This window comes from Nannospalax galili, unplaced genomic scaffold, assembly GCF_000622305.1.
Source record: "Nannospalax galili isolate Female #2095 unplaced genomic scaffold, S.galili_v1.0 scaffold445, whole genome shotgun sequence".
Classification (NCBI taxonomy): domain Eukaryota; kingdom Metazoa; phylum Chordata; class Mammalia; order Rodentia; family Spalacidae; genus Nannospalax; species Nannospalax galili.
Window position 1 is genome coordinate 1,840,553 of NW_008354184.1, and position 19,986 is coordinate 1,860,538.

Here is a 19,986-nt window from a genome sequence, read left to right on the forward strand (position 1 = left end):
CGAAGTCCACTCCCTGAATTAACCCTTATCCAGAGCAGCAAACACCCTCCCACTCCTGTGGCCACTCCTGCTTCCCGCCCTGTCCCATGTGGAGTGCTCTGCCTCCTGCAGAGGTTAGGCCAGCAGCTCCTCCTCCTGGAAGGAGTTCCTGGGGAAGCAGGTCAGGCTGGACTACTCAGAAGCCGAGCTTCCCTTCTGTTTGTACTGTGGTCCACAGCAACCTTCTTTTCTACAAGTTTGGGTTGGGGGGGGCGTGTCTTTTTTGAGACAGGGTCTCCCTGTAGCCCCAGCTGGTCTGGAACTTGATAGGAAGACCAGGCTGGCCTTGAACTCACAGAGATCCGCCTGCCTCTGCCTCCTGAGTGCTGGGACTAAAGGCACCGGCTTTCTATACAAGTTTCAGATAATGTCTCATGGAGCTCCGGCTAGTCTGAATTCACAATGTAGCAGAGACAAGCTTTGAACTCCTGATCCTCCTGCTTCTACCTAAACAGCACTGAGATTATAGGCATGTGAAACCGTGCCTGGCTCCAAATGTGCCTCTCCATCTTAGGATGTGAGTGGTGCTCCTTGGGTCTGGGAAGCAGGATGAAGAAAAGCATCTGAGGCAGAAAAGTTCCAAGGAGCACGTCATCCCAGTTCAGGCCTGAGAAGCAGAGAGCACAGGTGGCAGACCACAGAGGTGGGCCATGGTGTGCCATTAGCCTGGGACAGCGTAGGGACAGGGGTGGACAGGTGCTCGGTCCTTGCTGCAGCTGCTGACTTGCCCAACAGGGCTCTGCCTGGGGACGGTGGGGGATCACTGCACCCCCACACTTCCTGCTAGGGCACCACTCCTGAAAGGGGATCTGAGCCCTCGATAAGAGCTCCAGGCAGGTCCTTAGGAAACAATGGATGGCTTGATGAGACCTGCTCTGTGATACTCCTGAGAAGGGAGAAGCCCCTGCAGCCAGTCCCCACTGGAAAGGAAATTGGGGGTTTCCGTGGCAACCAGCTCCCTGGGCACAAAGACTCGTCTGTCTGCTGGGAAGGCAGCTGAGGTGTCTCCCTACAGCAGCCTCTGCTCTGGTGTACAGGGAGATAGAGGGAGGGATGAGGGGGATCGCCAGGGGCCCTTGGCCCTGTGCTTTGGAAAGAGCTGACAGTCACAGGGCCACTTCCTATGTGCCTGTTCCCCACAGGACAGGGACAAGGAAGCAGCAGGCAGTGGCACTGCAGATAGCTGCAGGTCAAGGGTTAATAAGAAGGTGAAGTTTATTATTTACATGTATAAAGTAAAGGGCACCCAGGCGCAGTCTGGGTAGTTCCACTCAGTCGGTGATGATGAGCTCGTCCACCCCCCAGTCTTCGTAGCTCCCATCTGGCAGGTAGCGGCGAATGATGATGGGGATCTTTCGGGCCCTGTGGTTGGGGAGAAGTCACAGGACTGAGGGTTGGTAGGTACCCCCAGCTCTGCAGCAGAGAACAGATGGTAGAGGTCTGTCGCATCAACACCCTCCCAGACCTGCCCACTCCCCATTTCTGTAGGGCTTTCTATGAATGAGCCAAGGATCAACAGAATCAAGCACCAATTTCCCCAGCCAGGGAGTCCAAGAGATGCCTGGGGCTCTGCAGGAACTACCTAGCATCTGGGGGACTTACTTGAGTTCCTTCATAGCGATGAGCAAAGGGTCTGTCTCTCCCTCCAGCTCCACCATCACAGGGGCACACATCCTACAAGGACAGGGGTGGAGAGACACAGGAAGAGGGCTCAGTAGACAGTGAGGATGAGACTGGCATCCTGTCCTTGTCACCTTCTAGGAAGGCAAGCATGGTGGTAGTGATGTATGGGTCACGACTGGGACCTTCTAGGAAGGCAAGCATGGTGGTAGTGATGTATGGGTCATGACTGGGACCTGCCCCACTGAGCAGAAAGGGAGGCCAGCAGACTAGATTCAAATTGTGCCTCCAAAGACAAGTCACTAATTTCTCTCCACATCTCAATACCCCTATTTGAAAATGAAGACAAAGGACCTCCATGACAAAATACTGATTATTAACAGGGACTCACTAAGCACCAACCACTGCTGTCTGCTCTTCAAATACACTGCCTCATGAGGAGAGTCCTATTTTGATTTCCATTTTACTGATGAGGAAACTGAGGCAGAGAAATGTCTGTATTGTGCCCAAGGTCACACAGCAAAGTGGCAGAACCAAGATTTGCTCCTAACCACTGTTATGACATGTCCCAAGCAATAAACTGAAAGTATCTAAACTTAATGCTGACAGAAAGGGCCCTTCATTCTCGCCACTCCAACCCAACCACACCAACCCTGCTTTGTTTCCTCCTCCATCACAGCAACACCCCCAGAGGGGTCCCACTCTTAAGACCAGCCTGACTCCTTGCCCCAGTCTCCACTCAAGTCATTCCAACTACTATATTCCCCTGCACTATGGTTTGAAAGTGGCCTCCAAATTAACATGATGATGGGACTAGAAGTGGGACCTTTGGGAGGTTATGAGGAGGGTGGGGCACCATGACAGTATTAGTGGCTTTATAAGAAGAGGAAGAGAGACCCATGCTTGCAATGGTTGCTAACACACCATGTGGCATTCTCTGCCATGTTACAATGTAGCATGAGGCCTCATCAGATGCAGGGACCATGTTCTCCTGCCTTCTAGCCTCCAGCATTGTGAGCAGAATCAGCTGAGCCAATGATCCGGACTCCAGTGTTCTGTCATGTCACAGAAAACAGGCTCAGGCACCTGGACCCTCCACACCACTTCTCTTCTGAGTTCTCACACAAGCGTTCCCTCTCCCTATAAGCCTGGGAGAGACTCAAGTCCCTCCACTCTGGAAATCACTCACTCAATCTTCAGTGCCCTCAGTCAATTTGCATGCATGTTTTCATTTTTGTTTTTTTGTCTTTTTGAGACAGGGTCTCCCTGTAGTCCTGGCTGACCTGAACTCATTGTGTAGAACAGGCTGGTCTTAAACTCACAACAATCTGCCTGCCTCTGCCTCCCGAGTGCTAGGATTAAAGGCGTGTGCCACCACGCCCGGCTGCCTGGTTTTTAGTGGCACCAAAACCACTGGACTACTGTCTACAGCAGACCATGAGCTCCTGGTGGTCAGGACCACATGTGGTTCACCATAGGGGTCCCAGACAATGCTTGGTTCAGAGTAGAGGCTCCAAGACAAACAAGAGGGTGTCAATTCTAGGCCCACCTCTTCCAGGAAGCCACCATTGATTATTTCAGATTGAGTTTACAACACTGATACAGAATTATTAGACAGCATGTTAAAAATACAGGTCCTGGGGCCGGACGTGGTGGTGCACACCTTTAATCCCAGCACTCGGAGGGCAGAGGCAGGAGGATCTTTGTGAGTTCAAGGCCAGCTTGGTCTCCATAGTGAATCCAGGATAGCTGGGGCTACAAGGAGACCCTGTCTCAAAAAGAACAACAAAACAACAACAACAACAACAAAAAAAAATATATATGTATGTCCTGGATCTTCTGGTGAAGGAGCCTGAGAATCTACACTTAGGAAGCTAACCAGGTGATTCGGATGACCAACCAGTGTGAGAGCCAACACTTACTAATTCATTACTCAATAATCTGATTTCTGCTACCCTCAAAAGCCTGAAATTTTCCAAAATGTTTTTTCTCTATATCTTCTCTCAAAAAAAAGTCTCCAGGACCAGGGAGTATAGCCCGGTGATAGAACATGTACTTAAAGCAAGCAGGAAAGGCCCTGGGTTTAATTCCTAACACCAAGAAAACAAACAAAACATATGAATGGGGCAAAGTGACCACCTGCTCTGCCTACCCCTTCTTTCTCTCAAGACAGAAGAGGGACATTCATTCTTGGAGCCTCCCATGCGCAGGGGATATGCAAAGTCCAGGTGTGGGCCTTTAAGTGATGGTCTGTGCTACAGCCTCTACCAGTAAGCATACCACCCACCCAGTTAGGAAGTACATGGAACAGTCTACTTTCATACCTAACCCGAATGCACCAGGTCTTGGAAGCTCAGCAGGTCCGGAGGAAGTAGTTGTGACAAACTTCAACCACCAGGTGGTGCAATGCCACAGACCCAATGCACATCCAGCCTGGGGCCAGGGAGGTTACTCTGCAGCTAAGGGTGCATGCTGACAAGCCTGATGCCCGAGTTCTGTTCCTGGGACCCACATGGTAGAAGAACAGACTCCCACAGTTCATTCTGACTTCCATACCCACCCAACTGGTAACATGTGTGCACACAAGCCCATTACATAAATGTAAATTTTTTTTTTCGTCTTTTTGAGGCAGGGACTCCCTGTAGCCCCAGCTGGCCCAGAACTCACTATGTAGATCAGGCTGGCCTCGAACTCACAGAGATCCGCCTGCCTCTGCCTCTCGAGTCCTGGTATTAAAGGCCTGTACCACCGTGCCCGGCATAAATGTAATTTTTTAGAACAGTTTTTGAAGCCAGGCGTGGTGGCGCAGGCCTTTAGTCTCAGCACTTCGGAGGCAGAGGCAGGCGGAACCTTGTGAGTTCAAGGCCGGCCTGGTCTACACAGTGAGTTCAGGTCAGCTGGGACTACAGGGACTGCCTGACCATGCAGGGGTGCACAACAGACAGGGGGCCACAAGAGGAGATTGGCACATCCCACAGTGGGAAGGGGCGCTACAGCCTGGACTCTGCTGGAGCCTCCTCAGTCCCCAAGAGAAACTGGACTTAAAAGTGGTCTGGATGTCAGTCTAAAAACCTTTAAATGCTCCACACTATCAGACAAATGAATGCCAACTTGACCTGTCACTCTAGGTATAGTGACATTATGCTGTAAGATATTCCTCACCATAACCCACACCCACCTGCCTCCACATTCACTGTTTCCAGCATCTGGGATACTTGAAAACCACCTCTCTTCATCTGTCAACTGGTATTCTAACCCTTCATGAGGCTACCTCACCTTTTCCTGTACCCTCTGTGAAGCACTACCCCCACCTGCCTTGAGTTCAGGCATCTGTGCATGGATGGGTCCATCTGTCCCATCAGAAAATGTCTGGTGTAGTAGTTTGAATGAGAAATGTCCCCCATGGGCCTTGTATAGGAATACTTGGTCTCCAGCTAGTGGCATTGTTTGGGGATGTTATGGAACTTTCAGAACACGGACCCCTGCTGGAGGAAGTCCATCAGCGGGGCTTCCAGAGTTTATTTCCTGGCCCACTTCTAGTTTGCTCTCTGCTTCTGTGTGGTTGAGATGTGATCTCTCAGCTTCCTCCATTTGCTCACCAGCCATTATGGACTCTCCCTCTGGAACCAGAAGCCAAAATAAACTCTCTATAAGGTGCACTTGGTCGCAGTATTTTATCATAGCAACATAAATGTAACCAATATCCCCAGGGAACTGGGGATTACATCCTTTTTTTAAATTAACTTATTTTTATTTTGTGTGTATGACTGTTTTGCCTGTATGTATGTATGTGTGCTTGTGTCATGCAAGGCCCATGGAGGTCAGGAGAGGGCATGAGAGCTGCTGGAACTGAAGTTACAGATGGTGGTTAGCTGCCATGTGGGTGCTGGGAACTGAACCCAGGTCCTCAGGAAGAACAGCCAGTGCTCTTAACTGCTGAACCATCTCTCCAGCCCCACATGATTACATCTTTAACCACCTTTGCATCTTCAACAGGTGCAGCACAGCACCTCAGTGCTGAACACTAATTTGCATACAGTCTATTTATTTGATCTGATTTTAGGATGTATTCATCCCACTGGACCATTTTTTAGCCTAAATGAGTGTTCCTCTAAGAATGCTCAGCAGTGAGGGAAATGTCCTGTCCCAGTGCTATCCTTTGTGGTAACCACAAAGTGGTAACCACACACCACTGAGCACCTGCAATGTGCATAGCAATTTTTATTTAATTAAATGACATCACTGCATGGAGCTAGTGACCGCCATGACTGGTAGCGCAGGCTGAGAGAATCCTGACCCCAGAAGGTGGCTCTAATTTTACTCAAAAGAGCAAAGCATACAACCATGCTTATAAAGCATCTATTGGTAAGCAGTGGCCCAGGACAGCCTTGCTCATGCATAAAGCAGACAGGGTGGTCATCTTTTTTAATATTTTACTTATTATTTTTATTTTATGTGTATGCATGTATTGCTTGCATGTAGGTAAGTGCGCCCGTGTCATGCAATGCCCACGGAGGGCAGAAGAGGCTGTCAGATCCCCTGGAACTGGAGTTACGGACAGCTGTTCTGCCATGTGGGTGCTGGGATTCGAACCTGGATCTTCTGCAAGAACAGCCAGTGTTCTTAACTGCTGAGCCATCTCTCCAGCCCCAGGGTGGTCATTTTTACCCTGCAGGACCAGAGGGAGTGCAGACAGCACTGCTCTCCAGCATTCAGCCTCTACATGCCCTGTGGGAGAATGAATGCTCACCTTGGTCTGCCTTTTCTTTCCAGCCTTCTACCTAACCCCACCAAGTCCCTCCCTCAGCACCCCTCCTCCAGACACTCACATCCTCCACAACAGCATGGAAGAAGTTAGCAGGGGCCACTTGCCTCAGCCTCACGTCTCGTTACAGAGGACCTCCCACTGGAGTTGCACTGATACTCCCGTCCTCCTGCCAGGTGACAGCAGTCACTGAATGGCCTGGGCCCCCCTACCTATATCTCTTCTTGTACCCTGGTCTTCCAAACAGGAGAGAAGAAAAGGCTGCTCACAGCCAGGCGCGGTGGCACACACCTTCAGTCCCAGTACAGGGGAGGCAGAGGATCTCTGCAAGTTCAAGGCCAGCCTGGTCTACATAGTGAGTCCCAGGCCAGCTGTGGCACAGGGAGAGACACACCCCCCAACAAAGAAAAAGAAAGAAAAGAAAATGCTGCTTGTCCACAAGTCCACAGAAGTCACTGCTGCTCCTGAGCATCCCCAATGAAGGGTGCGCCACTCACAGTCTCCCTCACATCAAGCAGCAGCAGTAGCTCAAGGGCTACCAAGCCTTCCCAGAGCTCATTCTCATTTTGTTTTACCAACCAGACAAGCAACTATCTGAATACAAGTCCTTACATGTGTCAAGCAAGTGCACTACTACTGAGTTATATCCCAGCCCTCTTTTCACTTTTTATTTTGAGGTGGGGTCTTGCTAAGTTGCCCAGGCTGGGCTTGAATTCATGTTCCTCTGGACTCAGCCTCCCAAGTGGCTGCGACTACAGGCTAGTAGGTCTATTTTTTTTTTTTTTTTTTTTTTTTTTTTTGGTTTTTCGGGTCTCTCTGTAGCCCCAGCTGGCCTGGAACTCGCTATATAGGCCAGGCTGGCCTCAAACTCACAGAGATCTGCCTGCCTCTGCCTCCCAAGTGCTGGGACTACAGGCGTGCGCCACCACACCCAGCTACTAGGTCTATTTCTATTGTTACTTTTCTCCTGTGCACTTACTTGATTCCTCAGTTACTTTTTATGTTACAGCACAGGCTCCCCAAGGCTGAGCATCTAGCACAATGTCTAGCACACACGAACAGCACCTTCATTCAGAATGTGGGAACAGGAAGGGGCTGGGCAGGGTCGGCAGCCTTGGGCTCACCATGGCCTGCTTGGAGGAGCGGACAGCAAAGGGGCACACACTTACGCGATCTGGAGCGCTCGAGTACCCAGCACGCGTGCTCGCTCATACTTGGTCATATATGGAGTAGTGATTCGCTTCTGGTTGGCCTGTGGTCGCTCCCCAGAGGGGAGAATCTCAACGTTCTCCTGACCCTCCTGGAAACCAAGAAAACAAAGAGGAGAAATCTCAGGGTCAGGGAGGATGAGGAGGAGAAAAGACACCCACCACCAGCATTAATGCTTACTGGATGCCAGCCTCATGCAAGCCTCACAGCCCTCTGAGACAGGAATTACAGTCCCCATTCCAGGGGCTTAGAGAGCCAGCAATTTTGGCCAAAGTCTCAGACCTGGTAATAAAGAGGTTTATGAGCAGGACTCTAGAGGCAGCTGCCTGATCCCCAAGAGAGAGAAAGCAGAAAGCCTGGAGGGGTGACCCTAGAATGCTGGCCCTATAAGAAGTGATGAGCATGCCCTGAGCAGGAAGCTAGGTACAAACACACCATCCTTTAGACAGGATTACTGAGCTAATGGGTGAAGTGACCAGAAAAGTCAGGGTAAAGGAGGAAGAGTCATATCAACACACCAAACAACTATTTCTTATGCATTTGTTCTGGCTAGAGGTGAGGCTCAGTAATGGAGTGCTTTGCTAGGATACGCTGGGCCCTGGGTTCCATCCCCAGCACCACGCACGCATGCACACATGCACACAGACACACAAACATTCATTCTGTGCCAGACATTGCAATAGGTGTGGAGACCCAACACAATAATCTGAGCTCAAACAAGTCATAACCTGAAGAAAAAAGAGCAGTAGGTGTACACAGCACACCTGTATACACAGCACACCGGAGACAACAAGATTCCATAATAAAGAATTAAAGGCTGGGAACATGGCTCAGTGGATAAAGTTCTTGCTATATGAGTGGGGTGTGGTGGTGCACGCCTTTAGTTCCAGCACTTGGGAAGTAGATTTCTGAGTTCAAGGCCAGCTTGGTCTACATAGTGAGTTCCAGGCCAGCTGGGGCTTCAGGGAGACCCTGTCTCAAAAACAACAAGCTGTATGCAAGCGTGAGAACCTGAATTTGGATCCCCAGTATTCATATAAAAAACCAGGTGTGGAGGTGGCGTGTGCCTGTAACACCAGCACTGGGGGACAAGGACAGGAGTTCCGGGCTCACTGGCCAGCCGATCTAGGTGAAGCAGTGAGCTCCAGGTTCAGAGAGATCCTGTCTCAAATAGCAGCCGGGTGTGGTGGCACCTGCCTTTGATCCCAGCTCTTGGGAGGCAGAGGCAGGCAGAGCTCTTTTGAGTTCCAGGCCAGCCTGGTCTACATAGTAAGTTCCAGGCCAGCTGCGGCTATGGGGAGACCCTGTCTCAAAAAGGACAAAAAAATCAAAGTGGCAAGTGATAGAGACACTGGACAATCACCTCTGGTCTCCATACATCTACAGGGATAAGTGCACCCATGCACACACACACCACATACACAAACACACACACACACACACACACCTGCACATTATTTTTAAAAATAATTGTCATCAACTGTTTACTAAGTGCTTACTTCAGGTCAAACAGTATTCTAAGTACTTGAGATAAGAGTAGTGAATAAAACAGATAAAAGTTATTTCTTCTATGGAGCATATATTATAATAAGTGGCAATCCCAGACCTCATTGAGGTGACACTTAAATACCTCAAGGAGGTGAGACAGCGTTACGGAAAAAGGACCATGACAACACTTAGGTAACTATCACCCATCTCACTATTTACCACTTGGGCTCAAGTCCAGGAAACTAAAACAGGATACTGACCTCTTCAGCATTTTCCAAGTCATCTAGCCCTTCATCCTCCTCTACATCGTCAAAGTCATCTCCATCAAAACTGAGGAAGAAGGGACTGGTCAGTCAAAGTATCACTTACCAGAACCAAAGAGACGGAGCTCTGGTCTTAGCTAAGATGTCGAGAGACCTAATAAATATCTCAATGAGTGAATCAACTTTGGTTCATTTTACTCCTTCAATCTGGTCCTATCTGTCCCCAAATTTGAGTACTTCCCTCTACGAATTACACCAGTAAGAATGTAAACGTGTAGGTTTTCAGACCTTTTAGAAAGATTTATTGTATTTCTGAGTATGTATCTCTACACTCATGCAGGTACACAAATAGAGTCCACAGAGGCATCAGATCCCCTGGGGCTGGAGTTGCCCAACATAGGTATTAGGAACTGAATTCTGATCTTCTGAAAGAGCAGCAAGCACTCAGTCACTCGGTCATCTCTCTAGTCTGAAATATGTAGTTCTGGCCCCATCTTAAGAAAAAAATATACTGGGTGTGATAGCGCATGCCTATGATCCTAGCAGAGGATGGCAGACCTCTGTGAGCTCCAGGGATACACAGAGACCTCTAAATAAGGAAATAGTTTTCGAGCATGGTAGCATGCACCTGTAATCCTACCACTTGGGAAGTGGGAGTAAGAGAATCAGGAGTTTAAGGCCAGCCTGGGCTACACAGTGGGATCCTGTTTCAAACAAAGAACAAAAACTAATGAAATGTACCTCAGGGCAGAGGGTGTAGCTCATGGTAGAGTGCATATTTAGCATGTGTGAGATCCCCAGGTCTCAAAACCATCACCAAAAGGGCCTTGGTGGTATGGCACACACCTTTAATCTTAATATTCAGAAGGCAGAGGCAGGTCTATATAGTGAGTTCCAGGCCAGCCAGGGCTACATAGTAAAACCTAGTTTCAAAAAAAAACAGAAAACAAAAAAGAATCACACACACACACAAACAGCAAAATATTTAAAAACAAAACAGAACAGGGGCTGGGGAGATGGCTCAGGATTTATGAGCACTGGCTACACTTGCAGAGGACCTGGGTTTGATTCTCAGCACCCACACAGTGGTTAACTGTCCACAACTCCAATTAACAGGTATCCCTCTTTTGACGGCCACGTATGTGCATGTAAAGTGAACTTAACATACATGCAGACAATACATTCATACATACAAAATATAAATATTTAAAAAAACAATTAAAAAAAACCATTCCTTCTCCCTTCCCCTACAACCCTAATTCCATGTTCTTGTATGAAATGAAGAAAAAAACTAAATTTAAAATTTTTTAAAGAGCACGGTAACACTGCTGTCCTCACGACCACTAGTTACCAGACTTTTCTTCTTTCTTGAAACAGGGTCTCATTATGTAGCTCTAGCTATCCTGGAACTCCCTACGGAGACCAGGCTAGCTTGAATTCACAGTGATTTGCCTCCCCAAGTGCTGAAATTAGAGGCGTGTGCCACCACATCAGGCCTCGGAATGCTCCTCGGACCTAACACATCAGAAAAATTTTCTGGCTCTGCCTTTAAAATACATCCAGAATTCTTCCGAGGCTGGTGGCTGGGATCTGAAATACCAGCACTTGGGGAGGCTGAAGCAGGAGGTCTGTGGCCAGTTCACGGGTAGCCTGGGCTACAGAGTGAGTCCCAAACCAGCCTGGCTTACACAAACCTAAACTTTATACTATCCAGGGTTCAAAGCCACTTGTAGCCACGTCTTTTACGACCCCCGGCCCAAGCCCGCGCCTGCTCGGCCTCCCAAGCCATTCTTGCATCCTTCCTCCTACACTGTTCCCATGGCGTGGTCCAACCTGGACTCTCGCGTCTGGGCTAGCCTAAGCCCTGGCGCCCGGCTCGCAGCCCGGTCTCCCCACCGCAGAGCCCACCACCACCCTCGCTCACTTGTCCTCGTTGTCGGACATGACGGCCTCCTACACTGTTCCCATGGCGTGGTCCAACCTGGACTCTCGCGTCTGGGCTAGCCTAAGCCCTGGCGCCCGGCTCGCAGCCCGGTCTCCCCACCGCAGAGCCCACCACCACCCTCGCTCACTTGTCCTCGTTGTCGGACATGACGGCCTCCCCTAGCTCGGCGCCCCTATCCCGACCGCGGTGTTCACCCAGCCTCGCGCAGCTCCGCGTGTGGACTGCGCCTGCGCCCTGACCCAGAAGCAACCACTTCCGGAAGGCAGCCCGACGAGATGAAAGTGCGCATGCGTTGAGGGTTCTCGCTTGTTACCATGGGAGCCAAAAGCCGCTACCTGCTGGCGCTAACAGCTGGATCCTGGCAGTACCTGGTCACCCGCCAATCTCTGTGGAAAGGAGGCCACGAAGTCCGGGTCACCCCTTAAGGTAAGCACTCAGCTTGGGACCATCACTATGGCGACAAGAACTGTCTTCTAATATATAAATTATATATGTGTATGTATTTTCACACACACATATATACACTTAATTTTTTTTTTTTTTGGTCTATGTAGCCCCAGCTGGCCTGGAACTCTGTGTAGAGCAGGCTGGCCTCCATCTCACAGAAATCCGCCTGCCTCTCCCTCCCAAGTGCTGGAACTAAAGGCATAGTGGAATATTTTATTTTTAATTATATGTGTATGTGGGTGTTTGACTGGGTTTGCACACGAGTGCAGTACCCATGGAGGCCAGAAGAGGGCGTCAGTTCCCCCGGAGTTGGAGTTACAAGTGGTTCTGAGCCACCCTGTGGGTGCTGGGAACCAAGTGAACTCAGATTCTCTGCAAGAGCAGTAAGTGCTCTTAACTGCTGAGCCGGCTCTCCAGCCCTCACCATAGTCATCTTAAAGGCTCCATTATGCATCTGCCTGGGTCAGAGCAGAAGGGCACCATATTCTCAGACGCCCAGGAGCTGAGGATGAGGGACTAGGGCTTGCAACAGGGACTGAATCACTGCTTCTTTCCCCCCAGGGCCCTCCATGGCTTCACAGCAGAGGATGGATGCAGTGACCAAAGGAACCCCAGTCTGGCCTTGCCGGAAACAGGCTGCTTACACCCCAGAGACCTTCGAGCTGCTTAGAGGTCAGTGTTGTTGGAGGAGGGCAAAGGACATTAGGGGTGGTAACAGTTGCCCTGTGTAACTCAGAACTGTGTCATGACACATGGCTGTTTTCCTTAAGAGCCTGGGATTGAGAAGGATTCAAGGTGAGGGCCAAAGGTCAAAGAACTAAGAATTCTGGAGTGGTTAACCCTCACATTTATGTTGCATTTTTCAATGTGGCCAGAGATGCCTATCTCCTCCCCACAATAACAGAGTTTCAATACATTTCCCTTCATTGGGCTTAGCACACTCTATAGTCAGATATTTAGTCCCATGTTTCACCCTCTAAATGATGAGTTCAGCCAGGCAGAGATGACTCTTGTTACCTGTTCACAATTGTAGTTCCTGACACATGAATGAACAGATATTCATTCATTTACTCAAAAGCAACAACAAAAAGTGCTTAAGCCTAATATGTGTTCTGGAAATTGTTCTAAGTGCTGGGGGTGAGGGCTGCAAAAAATTCTTGCTTTCAGGCTGGGCATGGTGGCACATGCCTTTAATCCCAGCACTTGGGAGGCAGAGGCAGGTGGATCTCTGTGAGTTCAAGGCCAGCCTGGTCTACATAGTAAGTTCCAGGACATCTGGGGCTACAGGAGACCCTGTCTCAAAAAGACCAAAAAAATAAAATAAAATAAAATTCTTGCTTTCAGAGAGCTAATAGTATAATAGGGTAACAAGTAATAAAATTAACAAAAAATACAGAGCTGGGGAACGTGGCTCAGTGACAGTATGTGCTAAGCATACATAAAGCCTGGGTTTGATTCCTAGCACACCACATACATATGCACATGCACACACACCACACACTTGCACACACATGCCTGTCTTAGCCAGGTATAGTGGTCTGCGTGCTTGAGTCCAGGAGAGGCCAGCCTGGACAACAGAGCAAGATATAAATAAAGATAAGAAAAGAGCCGGGTGTGGTGGCAGAAGCCTCTAATACCAGTACTTGGGAGGCAGAGGCAAGTGGATCTTTGTGAGTTCGAGGCCAGCCTGGTCTACAAAGCAAGTTCCAGGACAGCTGGGGCTACAAGGAGACCCTCTCTCAAAAAGACAAAAAAATTTTTTTAAAAAGATAAGAAAAAACCCCTAAGTGGCCTGTGCTCTAGAGAAAATGAAGAAAAAGATCAGGAGTGCTTAGTGCTGAACAGGGGAGGAGGTACTGCACTGTCAAGTTTCAGCAGGGTGAGGTACAGTCATCTGCCACAGTTAAGGCCTCACAAAAGCATTTTATTTTGCAGTGATGATGAAGGAATCCAAACTGACTACCTTCCAGCAGCGCCACATCATGGACACCATGAAAAGTAAGGGCAGTCAGTCTAGAGACTTCCTGGGCAGAGGGATTGGGAACACATTATTTTTCGTCTTTTTTGAGACTTTTTTTTTTGTCTTGAGACAGGGTCTCCCTGTAGTCCCAGATGACCTATGTAGACCAGGCTGGCCTTGAACTCACAGCGATTCTCCTGCGTCTGCCTCCCAAGTGCTGGGATTAAAGGCATGTGCCACCATGCCCAGCTGGAAACACATCTTTAATGCTCCTCCACATGAAGGAGAAAAGACCTCTTTGAAAAAGAGATGCTGGGCATGGTGGTACACACCTTTAATCCCAGCACTCAGGAGGCAGAAGCAGGAGGATCACCAGAAGTTCAAAGCCTACCTGAGCCTTACATAATAAGCCAAGGCTACAAAAAATAAAGTTGGGGGATGGGAGGGCTGGAGAGATGACTCAGCAGTTAAGAGCATGTACTGCTCTTGCAGAGGACCTGGGTTTGGTTCCCAGCACCCACAGTGGGTCACTCATAACTACCCATAACTACAGCTGCAGCCTCTGGCCTTTTTGGGCACTGCACTCACATGCATGTATCTTGCACAAACACACATACAAATAAATAAAAATAAACCTTTTTTAAAAATAAAAGGCTTGGGGCTGGAGAGATGGCTCAGTGGTTAAGAACACTGACTGCTCTTGCAGAGGACAAGGGTTCGATTCCCAGCACCCACGTGGCAGCTACGAAACTGTCCTTAACTCCAGTTCCAGGGGAATCCAAAGCCCTCTTCTGACCTCCAAGGTGTTGCGTGACATGGGTGCACTCACATACATGCAGGCAATACACTCAATACACATAAAATTAAAATAAATAAAATAAATTTTTAAAAAAGCTTTGTGATATAGCTCAGTGGTGGAATGATTACCTAAGATACATGAAACTGAGTTCAACCCCTACTGAGAGAGACAGAGAGAGAGAATCACCTAACATACATGAAACCCTGAGTTCAACCCCTATTAGAGAGAGAGAGCAAGAGAGTGAGAGGGAGAGAGAAGAGGAGAGGAGAGAGAAAGAAAATTTCTGACCCTTAATCCTGGGGACTTGGTTTTTCTAAAGACACGAGTCCTGGCACAGTAACCCTCCTATAATCTGGCTCTAGCACCCTTTCAAAGGAATCATGGCCTAATCAGATTTCCTCCCTGGGAGCTGGAGAGATAACTCAGTAGTTAAGAGTGCTTGCTGCTCTTGCAGAGGAACCAGGTTCAGTTCCTAGCACCCACATGGAGGCTAATAACCAGCTGTACATCCAGTTCCAAGAGATCTGATGCCCATTTCTGCCCTCTGCGGGCAACAGGCACACTCCTGGTGCACATACATAATGCAGGAAAATACTTATACACATAAAATAAGTCTTTAAAAAATATGATGGGACTGGAGAGATGGCTCAGTGGTTAAGAACACTGGCTGCTCTTGCAGAGGACCCAGGTTCAGTTACCAGCATCGCGTGGTAGCTAACAACCATCTCTAACTCAAATTCCAGGGGATCTGATGCCCTCTTCTGACCTTCAAGGGCATTGCATGTATGGGTACACTTAAACCTACATGCAGGCAAAACATTCATACATACATACATAAAACATTATTTTAAAAAGATGTGCTGGCCAGGCATGGTGGTGCATGCCTTTAATCCCAGCACTCAGGAGGCAGAGGCAGGCAGATCTCTGTGAGTTCAAGGCCAGCCTGGTCTACATAGGGGGGTCCAGGCCATTGGGGGCTACAGGGAGCCCCTTTTTCAAACCAAAAAAAAAAAAAAAAGACAAGGGCTAGAGAGCTCAGCTGGTAAAGTACTTGCTGCAAAAGCTTAGGGACCCAAGAACCCACATAAAGGTAGCAGAGACCAAACTCCACAAAACTGCCCTCTGACATCCATATGCATGCCTTGGCAAGGTATCCACATACAACACCCATGCCCACACACTAATAATAAATTTAAAGAATCCCCTCTACTTCATCTCCTTAACCAAACCCTACAGTTGTTTTGAGGCTTGGGTCAAATGCTGTTGCAAGCTACAAGTCCCTTACCTTGTCCTAAATGCCCAGCATCACTGAGGCCATAATTATTTGCTGAGAATGAGCCAAGGGAAGAGGTAGAAGTGGGAACAGGGTCTCCTCAGGAAATGAGGGGCTCCAGGTCTGTGAAGGGGGAGAGGCTGGTAGGAAGGAATGGCAAGTTCATCCTTATAAGACCTCAGGACAGACCCATCATTCTTGATGCCCCGTTCTACCACATTCCACATCCACCCCATCAGCAGCCCTATCTCCAGTCCCTTGAGCCACAACCTAACCCTGACCTCCCCATCTCCTCTGCTACCTCCTGGCCCAGGTCCCCTCCACTGGTCCACATTACCTGAGTGGGCTCATAGCTGATCTCCCTGGTCCTGCCCTTAGCCATGTATGAGACTTTTGACAGCAACCAAAAAGTGGGACTTTTCTTCTCAAAACCCTCCAATGGCTTCCCACCTTACACAGAGTAAACTTTCCAGAAGTTTCTGCGACTTCTGGCCTCTGCCCTCCACCCCCTTAGCCTCTTTGACAGATTCTACCTCAACACCTTCACCCTAGCTGTTCCCTCTACATGGAATGTTCTTCCCCCAAATAACTGCACAGCTGGCTCCTCACTGCTCTTCTCCATGCTTCCTCAACATCACCCCCTTGATGAAGCCTTCCTAGCCTGTTAACTGAAAATCTGGGCTGGGTACTTGGCTCAGCTGGTGGAGCACTTTCCTAGCATTCATAAAGCTCTGGGTTTCAGCCCCAGCACCACACAAACCGGCTACGTGCACATGCCTGTGAGCCAAGCACTCGGCAAGAGGCTCAAAAGTTCAAGACCATCCTCAGCTCCATAGAGCTGGAGGCCAGCCTGGACTCGAGGGACCCTAACTCAAAACAAAACAAAAAAACCCAGAGCTGAAGAGATAGGTAAGGGGATGAGGGCACTTGTACCAAGCTTGTGACCTGAGTTTGATCCCTGGGTCTCCAATGAAGGAAGGAGAGAACTACCTTCCACAAGTCAGACTCTCAATTCCACATGTGCACTCATGCACACGTGCACATACACACACTGAAGTGTAAAAAATAAAGTCACCACCTCCAAAGACTCGATGTACAAGAGTGTTTATTGCAGCATCTGTTTGAAGTAGTTAAAAAAAAAAACACCTGGAGAAAACCGGAATTTCTGGAACCAGACTAGCTTAATAAATAATGTACCCATTCTAATGATTAGCATATAGCTTTAAAAAATAAGTTATATATAAATTGATTTTTCTGGAAAGATGGCAATGATAAATCATTATGTGAAAAGGTCTGTTATTGACCATAATACAGTATGATCCAGTGTTTTTAAAAAAGAACCTTACGTGCACATATAAAAGATGTACACGTATCTTCGAACACGTTTTAGAAGCGCTGAAGAGACAGTACCACCAAACTGTTACTATTGCTTGTTGTAGAGGACAGACTTGGAGGGTACTGGAATTCTGCCACACCATTTGACTTTTAACAGCCATCACTTTTATTTGCAAAGAAAGCCAGGCAGGTGCTCCCACTCAACCCTTCTGTCCCCAGGAGGGGCCCCTTTGCCCCTGCAGTGCAACCCAACATCCAACCAGAAGGGCTCTCCTCCCAAGAAGCCAGCAACAGCCATCTACCTGCCTCCCATCCTGGCTGCCCACTCCCACCTCCGGCCTGCCAGCATGTGCCAAGCCAACGGGGCCTACACCCGAGAGCAGTTTAAGCCTCAAGCCACCAGTAAGTGGCAGGCCTGGGCTGGGAGCTCTCCTTCGTTCTCAGGGGCCCTGAGGGCTGGAGACAAGCGGCTGCTGTGCAAGTGTGCCTCCTCCCATTCAGGAGGCAAAGGAAAGCAGTTAGGAGCCCCTCTTTATTTCTCCAGAACTTTCCCAATTAACTGGATTCTCCTAATCCCTGGGGGACACGTGGTTGTCAGGTCCACATCTGCTGTCCTCTGAATTTGAGCCCATTTCTGGGAGGCCCTTCCTCCCCTCCTCCATGGCCTCTGGGATTGCCTTTGGCCCCCTGGTCCCAAACATATCCCCACAGTTTCCTACACACAGGCTACCACAGGGCCCAGGATCCTTTCTTTGCTCTGTATCAGGGTAGTATGTGGGTTACAAAGCTCCTTTGTTGTTCCAACTGCTCTTCTGACATAGCAAGTTTAGGGACACCCACGGGGTGGGTCTGCAGGATCCTCCTCAAAAACCAGACACCTTGCAGAATGCCACCCAATAGAAACCCATGAAACTGGGCCTCCTCTGCACCTTAGCAAGGCCATTTTGGGGCTCTACAGGAGATCTGGAGAAGGAGAAACGAAGACTCCAAAACATCTTTGCCACCGGGAAGGACCCAGAGGAACGGAAAAGAAAAGCTCCCCCTGTGCAGCAGGTGGACCCAGCCCCTGAGCCAGACCGGTTTGATGAACGTGAGCGGTGGGGGGTGGTGTATGCAGAATTAGATGGAGCCAACAAGACTTGACACAGAACTCCCTCTCCCCAGAGTCCCTGGCACTCCCACTGTACACTGACAGCCCTTCCCCTCTGTGCAGTCGTGAAGGAAATCCAGGAGAGGAAAGAATTCCTGTCTGCCATGGAGGCTCTGGGACAGGGCAAGCAATACCGAGGAATCATCCTGGCCGAAATCTCCCAGGTAGGAAAACGCAGAAGTGGAGAAGGGTGGAGTCAAATAGGAGGAGCTGGTGAGGCTGACAGCTAGCTTTCCCCATGGCCCTTTGCAGAAACTACGGGAAATGGAGGACATTGATCGCAAGAGGAGTGAGGAGCTTGGGAAGGCTCTGGCCACTGCTTAGTCCACCATGTCGGCAGGCAAGCCCAACCTGACCACTGGAGCCTACCTCTGCCAAGCAGGGTCATCCCCAGGTCTGCTCACCACATGGGCCGTGACGAATGATGGCACAGAACCCTCTTGGCCTACACGTAGTAGTCAAGGGCACTGCAGCGTTCTAGACAATGCCCAGGGATGCAGGGGCCTCAGCTGCGCTACCAACCACCACAGCCATTATACTAGAGCTTTTTCCAGGGGAAAGAGCCCAACACAGCAAGGCAAGACCCCAGGTACCACTTTGGACCACATCTAAAAGCACCTTCCACTCTCCTCTTGCCACTGCTGGCCTCCAGGGTCCGGCTCCTGTCCTTTCTGAACCTAAGAGTGAACGTGATTCCTTTCTTCCTATGTCTTAGGGTCTACAGATTTGCCTTTTTGTAGCCTTGGGCAAATGTTTAACCATAACGATTAATTGGCCAATAAAACACTTAACTTGGTCATTACATGCACCACCTTGTTTTCACAGGGATAACACTTACTTGTTCAGAGTTAGAACTTGTCCAACACAGATGACTTTTAACTGCCTTAGTCATATTTCAAAGCAAAGGAAAATCAAAGCTCTCGAGCAGCCTGTGGTCAGTGCCAAATTTCAGGAGTGCTGTGTGAAAATGCAGGTTCACCAAGGTACTCCACACTAGTCCATTCACCCATGGAGCACCCACTCAGGGTTAAAAGTCACTTTCATGGCTTCCAGGAAACAGACCACAGGAAGAAACACAAAGGGGGTCAGGGGGGATTCACACTGAAAGGGGCCCTGGCAAATGCCTGTGACCTTGGGCAAAATTCAACAGCCTTGGTTCCAAATCCCCTCCCCCTTCAGTGACCCAACCTGGAGGCCAAAGACGAGTGACAGGGAAACAGCCCTGCTCCCCTCCTGGCACACAGTGTATCAGTTCCCTTCCTTCAGGTTTATGACGCCCACCAGCCCTATCTTTACCTATCTTCTGTCATTTTCCTTCCCTATAAATCAAAATTTTTGGTTTCTCCTGCACCTGCTGGGAGCTACATAATTCCAACAAGTCACAAGACCTGTGTCTCACTCTGCATAATAAACATGGCTAAGCAGCAGCCAACAGATAAGGGCTGGGTCAGAAAGGACATGTCCTCCACCCCACAGATCTCGCACAATGGAAAACCCCAGGACAAGTGCAATCTACTGTGACAAAGAGTAGGTGGCAACATTTATAAACCACATATACAGAGGCAAAGACAGACAGATCTCTGAGTTTGAGGATAGCCTCATCTACATAGCAAGTTCCAGCCCAGCCAGGGCTACACAGTAAGACCTTGTCTTAAAAAAAAAAAAAAAAGAAAGAAAGAAAGGAAGGGAGGGA

General features: G+C 49.1%; 2 protein-coding genes across 4 annotated transcripts; one reads left to right on the plus strand and one right to left on the minus strand.

The window, feature by feature from the left end:
- Positions 1–1,229: 1,229 nt before the first annotated feature.
- On the minus strand, positions 1,230–11,587 carry Polr2f (RNA polymerase II subunit F). Of its 2 annotated transcripts, none has more exons than XM_008851278.3 (5): positions 11,457–11,587; positions 9,382–9,451; positions 7,594–7,724; positions 1,642–1,713; positions 1,230–1,401 (listed from the first exon to the last, which is right to left on the minus strand). In XM_008851278.3, the coding sequence occupies exons 1-5, from the start codon at positions 11,474–11,476 to the stop codon at positions 1,311–1,313; spliced, it is 384 nt and encodes a 127-aa protein (XP_008849500.1). In that variant the 5' UTR covers positions 11,477–11,587; the 3' UTR covers positions 1,230–1,310. The 2 variants fall into 2 exon arrangements, with proteins under 2 accessions (XP_008849500.1, XP_008849502.1); XM_008851280.3 differs by lacking the exon at positions 11,457–11,587 and adding an exon at positions 11,309–11,405.
- A 26-nt stretch (positions 11,588–11,613) lies between these two features.
- Positions 11,614–19,956, plus strand: CUNH22orf23 (chromosome unknown C22orf23 homolog). 2 transcript variants are annotated; one of them, XM_008851282.3, is made up of 7 exons: positions 11,619–11,755; positions 12,338–12,448; positions 13,712–13,774; positions 17,363–17,545; positions 18,102–18,233; positions 18,357–18,457; positions 18,546–19,956. In XM_008851282.3, the coding sequence occupies exons 2-7, from the start codon at positions 12,346–12,348 to the stop codon at positions 18,615–18,617; spliced, it is 654 nt and encodes a 217-aa protein (XP_008849504.1). In that variant the 5' UTR covers positions 11,619–11,755; positions 12,338–12,345; the 3' UTR covers positions 18,618–19,956. The 2 variants fall into 2 exon arrangements, with proteins under 2 accessions (XP_029410951.1, XP_008849504.1); XM_029555091.1 differs by lacking the exon at positions 17,363–17,545 and having other exon boundaries at positions 11,614–11,755.
- Positions 19,957–19,986: the final 30 nt, after the last annotated feature.

Excerpts from the sequence above, each read along its gene's own strand:
- Polr2f (XM_008851278.3), bottom strand. The coding sequence starts at position 11,476 with ATGTCCGACAACGAGGACAA. Across the intron at positions 9,452-11,456 it reads ATGTCCGACAACGAGGACAA|TTTTGATGGAGATGACTTTG; the intron begins GTGAGCGAGGGT and ends CTTCTTCCTCAG. Across the intron at positions 1,714-7,593 it reads ACTCGAGCGCTCCAGATCGC|GATGTGTGCCCCTGTGATGG; the intron begins GTAAGTGTGTGC and ends CTGTCCTTGTAG.
- CUNH22orf23 (XM_008851282.3), top strand. The coding sequence starts at position 12,346 with ATGGCTTCACAGCAGAGGATGGATGCAGTGACCAAAGGAACCCCAGTC. Across the intron at positions 12,449-13,711 it reads GACCTTCGAGCTGCTTAGAG|TGATGATGAAGGAATCCAAA; the intron begins GTCAGTGTTGTT and ends TTTATTTTGCAG. Across the intron at positions 18,458-18,545 it reads TCCTGGCCGAAATCTCCCAG|AAACTACGGGAAATGGAGGA; the intron begins GTAGGAAAACGC and ends GGCCCTTTGCAG.